This window comes from Abramis brama, assembly GCF_963993115.1.
Source record: "Abramis brama genome assembly, chromosome: 24".
NCBI classification, from domain to species: Eukaryota; Metazoa; Chordata; class Actinopteri; order Cypriniformes; family Leuciscidae; genus Abramis; species Abramis brama.
In genome coordinates, this window is record NC_139986.1 from 1,668,463 (window position 1) to 1,681,098 (window position 12,636).

Here is a 12,636-nt window from a genome sequence, read left to right on the forward strand (position 1 = left end):
CACAATAGATTACACGGTTGCAATTTAGTATAAACTGAGTATGGCCAATATAGTTTAGGACCAAGTGGTGGTTTGTAATCTGAAAGAGTATATTTTCCATAACTTAAAAATGTTCCTTAAAAATGTTAAAAATGACGTTTTTCCTTACAATGATAGCAGCTTAATGAAAACAGTCAATACTGCACGTTGTGCTAAAATTGAATGAGATTATTATTTATTTGTCTTCCAGTCATTATGCATAAAAAAAAATCTAAATTATATAATTTCTTGGGTGTTACAAATTTAAGCAATGTTCAGCAGTAACAGTTTAAAAAAAAAAAAATAATATATAAAAATGTGTTGTAAATACAAGTTAGTTCATGTATCTTCTTATTATTTGTGGTGCTTGCCAAAGGCTCTTGCATACTTTATTATTATTATTTATTATTATTATTATTATTATTATTATTACCGCTGTTGTTGAAGTTATAGCAGATTTTTTCTGGACTTCAAGACACTGCTCATCTCGGCAGTGAGATGATGTTTGTGGGCGGAGTCAGGCAGGAGGCGGAGTCACAGCAGCGCGAGGAGGAAACGACGGCCGCTGATTGGTCGCTGCGCGCGGTGCTGATGCGGGAGAGTGTGTGACGCTGCTCGCGCGCTCTGCTGTTCTGCTGGTCGCGATGGGTTTCCTCAGGATGTTTCTGTTTCTGCTCGGGATCATCGCGTTTGGGATGTAGGATCAGCTTTAGCTGGAGGATGATTCACAGGCAGCTCGTACTGTCCCAGGTAGGTGTGTTTCAGCTCGCTCTTTATCGTGTGTGTGTGTGTATCATATCAGTCGCTGCTCTGCAAACGCTCTCAGTCGCTTAAAGATGTGACTGAACAATCTCTCGAGTGTGTGTTTGATCAATCTCTCGAGTGTGTGTTTGATCAATCTTTCGAGTGTGTGTTTGATTCCATTGGGAATTCTACTGGTGCTGTGGGGTTTCTCTCCTCTGGTGTCATTGAGCTTCCCTCTCTTTCCTCCAGTGATGCTGAATGCATTAAAGCATGATGATGTTCAGTCTTCCCCAAGCCAGCAGAGACACCAGCTTGTCCAATAAGCTAGTAAAATATGACAATAATAGAATTATATTCACCAACTCTATTGGATATGACGATGCTTATTAGATCAGAGTGACTTTTTTATGTTGTTGCACAAATTAATGTTGATTTTCTTTATATATATATATATATATATATATATATATATATAAACTATTTGTGCAATTTTTATCAAAATACAGCTTTTAAGAATCCAGTGCAAATTACTTTAACGTTTCCTGTGTAATTTGTGGGCCTGATGATGATGCACATAATTATGACCCAGTCATATGCTTTTGTCATAATTCATGCATTAGACTACTTTAGAAGTACTGGAATGGTAAACTAATACCTAATTATTTCAATAATGAAGGCTGTAATGTTTTTAAAGAGGGCATTGAGTTGATATCAGGACTGCATTATAATCTGATCCACAGCCAAAGTTGATAATTCTTCCGTCAGTCAGAAGAGAAAACGCTTCCCATGTTTCCTCTCTGGCAGTGTTATGGATCTGATGTTGATTATGCGTGGGATTTATGAGCTTTATGATGCAGTGGGTTTGGCTTTTATTGGAGGTGAGGTCAGGCTGGTGTTTACCCTGGTACTCATGCGGTAAATGTGTTTATGTTTACACACACTCACCAATATCTGCATGACCACATACCAGACCACTTGCTTTTATATAAAGATGATTGATTAGGCCTATAATTAATAATTACTAACCCACAGTCTACAAGAAACTATTATTATTATTATTATTCTTTCATTCTCAAAGTGCAGCACACAAACACCACCAGTATATATATATACAGTGGGGAGAACACGTATTTGATACACTGCCAATTTTGCAGGTTTTCCCACTTACAAAGCATGTAGAGTTCTGTAATTTTTATCATAGGTACTCTTCAACTGTGAGAGACAGAATCTAAAACAAAAATCCAGAAAATCACATTGTATGATTTTTAAATAATTAATTTGCATTGCATGACATAAGAATTTGATCACCTACCAACCAGTAAGAATTCCGGCTCTCACAGACCTGTTAGTTTTTCTTTAAGAAGCCCTCCTGTTCTCCACTCATTACCTGTGTTAACTGCACCTGTTTGAACTCGTTACCTGTATAAAAGACACCTGTGCACACTCTCAATCAAACAGACTCCAACCTCTCAACAATGGCCAAGACCAGAGAGCTGTGTAAGGACATCAGGGATAAAATTGTAGACCTGCACAAGGCTGGGATGGGCTACAGGACAATAGGCAAGCAGCTTGGTGAGAAGGCAACCACTTTTGGCGCAATTATTAGAAAATGAAAGAAGTTCAAGATGACGGTCAATCTCCCTCGGTCTGGGGCACCATGCAAGATCTCACCTCGTGGGGCATCAATGATCATGAGGAAGGTGAGGGATCAGCCCAGAACTACACGGCAGGACCTGGTCAATGACCTGAAGAGAGCTGGGACCACAGTCTCAAAGAAAACCATTAGTAACACACTACGCCGTCATGGATTAAAATCCTGCAGTGCACGCAAGGTCCCCCTGCTCAAGCCAGCGCATGTCCAGGCCCGTCTGAAGTTTGCCAGTGACCATCTGGATGATCCAGAGGAGGAATGGGAGAAGGTCATGTGGTCTGATGAGACAAAAATAGAGCTTTTTGGTCTAAACTCCACTCGCCGTGTTTGGAGGAAGAAGAAGGATGAGTACAACCCCAAGAACACCATCCCAGCCGTGAAGCATGGAGGTGGAAACATCATTCTTTGGGGATGCTTTTCTGCAAAGGGGACAGGACGACTGCACCGTATTGAGGGGAGGATGGATGGGGCCATGTATCGCGAGATCTTGGCCAACAACCTCCTTCCCTCAGTAAGAGCATTGAAGATGGGTCGTGGCTGGGTCTTCCAGCATGACAACGACCCGAAACACACAGCCAGGGCAACTAAGGAGTGGCTCCATAAGAAGCATCTCAAGGTCCTGGAGTGGCCTAGCCAGTCTCCAGACCTGAACCCAATAGAACATCTTTGGAGGGAGCTGAAAGTCCGTATTGCCCAGCGACAGCCCCGACACCTGAAGGATCTGGAGAAGGTCTGTGTGGAGGAGTGGGCCAAAATCCCTGCAGTGTGTGCAAACCTGATCAAGAACTACAGGAAACGTATGATCTCTGTAATTGCAAACAAAGGTTTCTGTACCAAATATTATGTTATGCTTTTCTGATGTATCAAATACTTGTGTCATGCAATAAAATGCAAATTAATTACTTAAAAATCATACAATGTGATTTTCTGGATTTTTGTTTAAGATTCCGTCACTCACATTTGAAGAGTACCTATGATAAAAATTACAGACTTCTACATGCTTTGTAAGTGGGGAAAACCTGCAAAATCGGCAGTGTATCAAATACTTGTTCTCCCCACTGTGTATATATATATATATAATTTTTTTTAATGTATTTGTAATATTTATTTTAATATTGTTATTATTATGCATTAATGTTTTTCATCCTCAAAGAATGGCACACAAACATGTACAGAAATGTGGATATTGACTTCTTGTTTTTATATAAAGCTACAAACTTAAAAGAAAACTGTAGTGGAAAAAAATATAATGTAGCATAATAATAATAATAGTAATAGCAATAATAATAACAATTATATATATATATATATATATATATATAATTATTAATTATATTAAAATTACATAACATTTGTAACAACAATAATAATAGCGATTTTGTAAATAAATATATATATATATACTGTATATGTAGATGGAAAATTGCAGATATTATTATTACAGTTAACTGCATGACGCTACATAATGGTTTCTCTTGGTTTGTTTGTTTTCTCAAGATCATATATCAAACTGGATGTGAAGAGGCAGAGCGCAGTGTGTCCTGAACTAATGAAAATACTCTGTCTCTGTGAAAGCTCATGATGTCTGCTAATGGGAAACACACAGCGTGCCAGAGGGAGCGTATCATAACTTCATAAGCGCTCCGTATGAGTGCAGTTGACCTATATATGCTGTCACGCTTCACTGGGTTCGCTGAACACACACACTACTGTCACGTGACGTCATGACCCGGTTTAATACACACACACTCACACGAGAGATCCCAGAAGACACAGTGAGTTTTGCTTGCTGGTCGCTAAACAGAGTGGAATATAAAGGTCAGAGTTCATTATTATAATGAGTGTTTGGATCTTTGGTGGATCTGTAGTTTAGCACACACACAAGAGCTTTAGTTTCAGTCTTCTTCACACAGATGCAGAGTTTAACGCAGGCTTGTGCAGATATACTTAACATGATAATACCTTCTCTCCATCTGCGTTGTCAAATCCCTCGTGCATTGTCTCTGGTTTTGCAATATGACTGGCTCAACCTGTCAAGCTCCGACCAATGACAGACATTTATAAAGGTCAGTGAGGATAAAAAAAAAAGCTTTGGGTTTCTTAATCAAAATTTTTTTATTTTTTTATATTATTTTGATTTACGTTTATGTTGATATTGTTTATTTATTGTTGCTCTGTTTCTTTCAAACCTTTCTCAACCCCAAAATAAAAATACAAATATATATCAAATGTGCATATATATTTTAAAGATAGTCAAGTATATTTTAAATTCTGAGATCATTCTCATGACATTTTGGCAGATTTATTCCCCAATAAACATATTGTTGATTATCTAATTAACTTGCACTACTTTTTATACTTCATAGCCGTATTTGTTTTAGGAAACATGACTATTTTTAATGTTTTTGAAAGAAGTCTCTTATGCTCATCAAGCCTGCATTTATTTGATCCAAAATATAGAAAATCATTCTAATATGCTGATTTGATGCTCAATTGTTATTAATGTTATTAATATTTTTTTGGAAACTGTGATTTTTCAGGATTCAATGCTGAATAAAGTCAAAAAGACTTGAAAGATTTAAAATAGAAAACTTTTCTAACAATATAAATCTTTAGTATCACTTTTTATCAATTTATCACATCCTGAATAAAGTATTAATTTCTTTCAAAATTACTGACCACAAACATTTGAACAGTAGTGGTTAATGTTACAAAAGATTTCTATTTTAAATAAATGCTGTTCTTTTTTTAACTTTTTTATTCTTCAAAGATTCCTGAACAAAAGTATCACAGGTTAAACAAAAATATTAAGCGGCACAACTGTTTCCAGCATTGATAATAAATCATCATATTTCTGAAGGATCATGTGACACAGAAGACTGGAGTAATGATGCTGAAAATTCAGCTTTGATCACAGGAATAAATTACACTTTACTATATATTCACATAGAAAACAGCTGATTTACATTAGAATAATATTATACTTTTTACTGTATTTTTGATCAACTAAATTGATGAGCAGAAGAGGCTCTTTCAAAAATATTAAAAATAGTCATGTTTCCAAACTTTTGACTGTATTACACTATTGAGGATTGAACAAGAATCAAGATGTACAAACTCAAACTTCTGGACACATCATGAAAATTTAGGGGGAAATGCTTAATAATCATAAACAATTTCACAACAGAAATCACCAATTACTCGTTAAGGAACACGTTTAAACTGTAACTCAGTGTTCAACATATGTTTAGTGCAACACGAGTATTGTTGAGAGGACGTTTGAATTATGCAAAACTGTAGTGTTCTTCTAATAATGTTTTCCAGAATGTGCTTAGAAACGTTCTTAAAACATTCATGACTGAACGGAAACATTAGGAAAACATTCTCAGAACACACAATAGTAATAATAAAATCTTTTTCTAATACCTTTTGATGTTTGGGCTGCTGTTTTCCTCTCTTTAATAAAGGCTTTGATGGTTCCCTGAAGAACGTTTAACATCAAACGTCATTCCAAACGCCTAATGAGGAGCGTTTTCAGTCCTGTTGTCCAACAAGAGAACATTTAATAACGTTTTTACTGCAAACTCACTTCATGACATCAGTCGAGTGTGTAATAACTTTTGTGGTCTGGTGTGGCTCCATATCACCGAATGAGGCAGAAAAAAAATATATTTTATAGTATTATATACAGTGATAAAGGATATGTCGATTAGCAGCATTGCATTATAAATATAATTTACACACACAAAAAAAAGCTGTTGAACGAACTTGATTAAATTAAGGAAACCTTTTCAACGAAAATGAATTACATTTTTCCAACAAAATCTAATTTGTTTGAAATGATTTGTTGTAATCTTGTTGTATGCACTTAAATTCATTTAGTCATTCTTGCTAGATAAAGTTTTGTCAGGTTGACTACATTTAATTTTTGCCCTGCCTAAAATCACCAATATTATAATTTTAGCTAATTTGACTCTACAGTTATTTCCAATGATAGAAGCTACTAGTGTTAATTAAAACTGAATATTAAACACTAACATTAACTAACAACATCTTTCCATTTAGAGAAAAACACATAAAATAACACTTTAATCCCTAAATTTACCCTCCTAATGCAGTCCCTTGCAAAGCATGCTGGGAACTAGATATCCACTGCCCAGTTAGTTGTCAACAAAAATTATTCATGTAGTTTTCACACAAATTAAGTAAGTAAACTTTAGTTTTAAATATATTAGGTTGATTGAACACAATTAAATTAAGTTGTGACAAAATATTAAACAACTGTGTTACTTTTGCTTATTTTAATTAATTACAAGAGGCAAAAATTCATTTTTTGAGTGTATTCTTATGAAAAACCCAAGATGGCTGGAGGAACACAGATAACCATGAATATTTATTGTTTTCATGTTTCATTAGTCAAAACGTTTGCAATTTATTCTGCTAAAGCGATCTCTGGATTACGTGTGTGTATTCACTAACGCACATCAACCCATTTTGGGTAAAAATAGTACTTAAAGGGGTGGTTGATTATGATTTCACTTTTTTAACTTTAGTTAGTGTGTAATGTTGATGTTTGAGTATAAACAACATCTGCAAAGTTACGACGCTCAAAGTTCAAAGCAAAGGGAGATATTTGCTTTTTTTAAAATTGCTTTTTAAGGACTACAAAAAATGGCTGGTATGGCCTACACCACATTCCTCCCGGGTTAGTGACATCACTAACCCTAAAATTTACATAAACCCCGCCCCCAGAACACGATTTATAGATTATCAAGACAGAATATGCTAATCAATGATTAAAAGATAGTTAACTCCACATCAGCTACATACATTTAAACATAAACAAAAAAGTTTTTGAAATTTCCAGGACACAAGCTGTTGTAGCTCCGTCCCCCAGCTGCTCATTTGCATTTAAAGGGACAGACACAAAAACTGTGCATTTTTGCTCACCCTTAAAAAGTGACAATTTTAACATGCTATATAAAAATATCTGTGGGGTATTTTGAGCTAAAACTTCACATACACACTCTGGGGACATCAGAGACTTATTTTACATCTTGTGAAAAGAGCATTATACCACCCCTTTAAAATTTAGATGTATGCGAATTTAGACGTGTGATGCATAAGATTTCCTGACAAAAATTAAGAAATTAATGTTTGAAAATTGACTGTGCTCCAAACCGATAGCGCGCGCACGCACGGCAGAGAGGGAAAGTCTTACTCCTAGAGAGGGAAAGGCTCTTCTGTTTCATTGGTTCCCCTTTGCTGCGTCTCAGTTCGCCTGCTTATACTACGCCCTAAGAGTGTGAACTCTTTTTGTGAAGAAAAAGTAGATACTTTTGAGTGTGTAGCAGAAGAGTAGACAAGCTTCGGGACAAACTAACCCGTCATACAATAGTGTCTTTAACGGTTGCTCTCTGACGTATCCTGACACAGTAAACTGACCTGTCAATCATCCTGACACAGTAAACTGACCTGTCAATCATCTTGTCAAAGATAAAATCCTCCACATTTCTTTTTATTTCAATTCCTACTGTATCGGAGAGAGATGCAGAATCACGTTGATCTCTTTCATACAGAGACTTTCCTCATATTATAATGATGCATATTAAAAGTTAATGGCCAAACGGATCTTTAAGTCCACATTGTTGTTGCAGATGAAATATAACACGGATAACATTAAATAAATATTTTTTATCAGGTTAAACTTTGATTATTAGTCACTCAAAACTTTATCTAAACCTCTCACCGTCGGCCTCACACGTCCGCCATTTTTTGTAGTTTTTAAACACCTTTTACTTGTGTTTGTAGTTCTAAACTGAATCTTCCTCCTAAGCGCAAAGGATCATGGGTAATATGAGCACGGATCCACACTTCAAAAATCCACCTGGAATAGTTGACCATCCGGGGACTTTATGGGACACACTGGATAGGATGGACATTGGGATGCAGGGCTTGATTGGAATAAAACAAAAGGACTACAAAATTAGACACAGGAAACAGGAAACTAGAAATACACAATAAAAGTCCAAACAAACAGGGAACATGTAACAAGTCCAGCTCACATATGACTGAATGATATAGAGAGGTAAAAAGAAAATGTTACTGGAACAAGTACAAGTTTGCTGCTAAAAAATATCAAGTTTAAAGTAATATAAAATGTGATTTTTTTTTACAAAACTGCAAATAAAATTTAAGAAAATACTATTTCAGTTTCTCTACTTAAAAATGACAATTTTTTTGTCATTGTTTTTGAGTGAATTTTTGAGTGAAAAATGTGTGTGCACCAATTGTTTTTCAGTACGAGTTATTTATTCACACAGTCTCCATCCTCACACACTCTTCCTCTCGCAGTGCATTGTGGGATCCGTTTCAGAAGAGCATTAGTGAAGTTTAGTTTCATTCCTCCTCCATACAGCGAGTGTGTTCTCAGACAGATCAATGCTGTCCACATCATTACAGCACTGAGGAACATCAGACGAGACGTAATTCACTTAAGTCATGTAGAAAACACTCGTGTTAACATTGAGAGCATTTGCTCGGACTCACATCATATCAAAATCTAATTCATGGCGTTTGGCGATCGATGATTTCTCTACAAATCCATAAATGTGTTCTGCAGTGAGTTCGTTAACATCCATCACAGACGCTGTAGTGTTTTTCTGTCATGTTTCCAGGAGTTATATAGAGGATGTTAAAGAAATGTGTTAGAAATACTCCATTTTATTTAAATTATTGATTTTATTTGGACCTGCAGAGAAAGAGCAATGACAGATTTCTCCTGTAATGTGTCTAGATTCATGAATAATGCTGATGTTGTTTAACTTGATTAACTTACAGGTAATAAAGAATATTCCAGAATTAAATACGAATTAAAAAATAAGTGTACAAAGTGCATCACAAATAATCATAAAATAATCATAAAACTAGACTGATCATAAAGCATTTTGTTCTTAAACATTTTACTTGTTTTTAATGAAAATTTGTGGACAGATACACTAGAAAATAAATTAATACTTGTATTCATCAAGGAAAATCATCAAAAGTGACAGTAAAGACATTTATAATGTCTCTATTTCTAATAAATGCTGTTCTTTTTAACTTTATTCATCAAAGAAAAAGAAAATATGACAGTTTCCTCAAAAATTTTAACTGTTTGATAATTGATGATAATCATAAATGTTTCTTGATCATCAAATCATCATATTAGAGTGATTTCTGAAGGATCATGTGACACTGAAGACTGGAGTAATGATGCTGAAAATCCAGCTTTGATCACAGGAATAAATTACACTTTACTATATATTCACATAGAAAACAGCTGATTTACACTGGAATAATATTTCACTGTTTTTACTGTATTTTTGATCAAATAAACGCAGCTTTGGTGAGCAGAAGAGACTCTTTCAGACACTTTAAAAAAAATCTGACCAACCGCAAACCTTTGAACACTAGTTTATATCCTGATTAACTTAAACACAAAAAGACACCAGAAAAGGGTGTAATTCACTCTTTTACCATGGTATGATTTCCACATTGTTACTGCATTACTGTAATCTGGAATATTGCTTTAAAATGCTTTGAGTGTTTATTGTTGTGTTTGTGAATTGATGTGTTTTCTGATGTCTTGTACCACATGCAGCATTGATGTTGATTGCATTCCTGCATTTTACATATTAAAGGGACATTCCACCTCTGGAAAGATGAATGTGTATTTAAATTGGGTCATTTATGTAGAAGAAATGTGAAATTATTTTTGAATTTGGAGCTTTCTAGACTGAGAAAAGCCAGAAAATGTATTTTTGGCTTATGTGGATGAAAGACAACAACTCCCAGAATGCACTTGCTTCGCTGCCCTAGGAGGCCACTCCCAAGCCACGCCTACCGGTTAGAGAGCAGTTGTAAACAATAAAGCTAAGCTAAGTTACTAGTAGTCTCCGTGAGTCTGCCCGGGTTTTTGAGATCGCATCGCACAAAATGTCCGGGATTCGGCTTTTGCGTTCTACAGTCGCCATTCATTGTGTTTACTGTGGCGAGCAGGACGAGGCTGAGGGCCGCGGGAGAACGGCGCGAGGCCGGTGGAGTCATTACTGAGACGCGCCGAGACACTGAGACATTTTGGACGGTCTCGACGGCCGGACATGTCCGGGATGGCATTGGAAATCAAACGCACTGGCGCTGATCTGTGATAGGTCTGTTAGCGCATTAAGTCCAACCCCCTATGGGCGGGTTTGAAAGGGTGGGAACTAGTGCTTGTAGTCTTAACAGAAATCCCCCCCTCTTACACTTCCTCCGACAATGACGCAAAATGACGATTTTTGCGTCATTGTGGGAGGAAGTGTAAGAGGTAAATACGGATTTCTCCCGTCTCAGGGGAAAATGAGAAAATGTTGCAAGACCATTCAATAGTATGACTGGGTTTCTAACATTGCAAAGCTTAATGCAAATGGGTGGAGTGTTCCTTTAACAATATCAAAGTAAATGACATAATATCACAATATTGAATATCGATCTTCAGCTGGTCTTTGTATCTAAAGCACACACACGGCTCTGTGAACTTCAGAGGGTTGTGCTGTCTCAGTAACTCCTGACCTTCTCCTCAGGATCTGATGTGCTTTGAGTTGCGGGATCATAATGCTGCTACACCTGTGTAGTGTGAAGGTCAGTCTCTTCCTCCGTCCGCTCCTCTTCATCTCCACCATCATCATCCTCACCACCGCTGACTCTCATGTGGACCTGTGGACGGTTACCGCATGACTTTGTCCATTTCACAGCCTGTTAACTGTCAGTGTCCCAGTGGTGCTTCTCATTGCCTTTTCCCTCATCACATATATTAGTAATCATCATAAAATTGGTATAATTTGAAAGCTTAAACACCCCAAATGCGTTTTGAAACTGGACATTGCTTTACAATGGAAATGTTGCATTAAATCCTTGTAGCGGCTCAATTTTGTAATATCAACTGTAGATCAAAACTTTGTTACAGCTGTGTCTTTGTTTATAGCAATTATTTTGTAATATATATATTATTTTTATTTTTTTACGGGAAAAAATGATAGGTCAGTAAATTTGCTTTCGTGTAACCTAAACTTTTTTACTTTCACTTCTGCAATAATCTGTTCAGTGTCTTCTTCAAAAAGGTCTATATAGAGCGCAACAGTCGGGTTTGAGAAGCAAAAACTCCATTCATTTTCTCCATAGATAAATTGATGTTTAATGATGCCTTATAAAGCGTTAAAAACAGCCCTACGAGGTTGTTAATCGATGGGATTTGCTTCTGCTGAAGCCGTCACCCACATTATTTAAACATATTTTTTTAATTAATCATGTTTAACAGTGGAATTTCTGGTGAAAACTACATTACCCATGATGCAGTGCAGAAAACTCCACCAATCATAGAGTCGGAACAAGCAAGATGCGCCAAAAAGCTATTTAGCTCCGCCCACTCCCATGAAGCACTGCGAATGACGGAATCAAATCGATCCCTCTACGCTCTTAAAATACTGAAATGTTTGAATACATATTCATAATTTGCAGTGAACTTAAAATATATTGTTTTTATATATGATTATTTTAAAATGAGTAGTTTTAGATTTATCCATTGTTTTAATTCGATTTTGCAGTGCTTCATGGGACTGTAGTTTCTTCCCTCACTAAAACCGTTAAGTTCACAGTCTCGTACCTTTGCAGTTTTGTCTGATTCCCTATGGGAGAAATGAATGGGAAAATTACTTCCGGAGCCAGCGACACTAATGCTCTCTATTCCAAAGCATTCATGAACTACAACCAGTTCAGTTCAGGTGCTCAGAAAGGGGGTGAAAGTTAACGGATTGAATGTACACCTCATAGATCATACCTGACTTTAATGGATCATTTCTTCATGGATGAAGGAAATAAAAATGATTTCACTGCTGGTTTATCCTCACAGTCCCAGTAAAGCCAGTTTAATGACTTAAGTTAGTTGAGAAGCTGAAGATACTGATCTCTCCAGCAGGAGAAGGAAAAGCTTTGCCAGTCCTGTAGGAAACACTTCCAGAGGAGATTAATGAGAGATAAATGAGAGATTAATGAGAGATTAATGAAAGATTAATGAGAAATAAATGAGAGATTAATGAGAGATACTGTAAATGCAGTGTCATTTTGAGCATGTTTTTGAGTCTTGCTTTCTGTGACACTCCGTTTACTGTGGACGAGATCCCAGAGGCATTGCTATTTTAAGGTCT

The 12,636-nt window shown here is 36.3% G+C and overlaps 1 protein-coding gene across 1 annotated transcript in view; it reads left to right on the forward strand.

The window, feature by feature from the left end:
* Positions 1-722: 722 nt before the first annotated feature.
* Positions 723-12,636, forward strand: part of hecw1a (HECT, C2 and WW domain containing E3 ubiquitin protein ligase 1a) — a 98,756-nt gene continuing 86,842 nt past the window's right edge. Inside the window, exons 1-2 of the mRNA XM_084102909.1 lie at positions 723-768; positions 11,017-11,074. Of these exons, the coding sequence (XP_083959035.1) occupies positions 11,048-11,074 (27 nt within the window). The 5' untranslated portion in view covers positions 723-768; positions 11,017-11,047. The remainder of the gene's footprint in view (positions 769-11,016; positions 11,075-12,636) is intronic.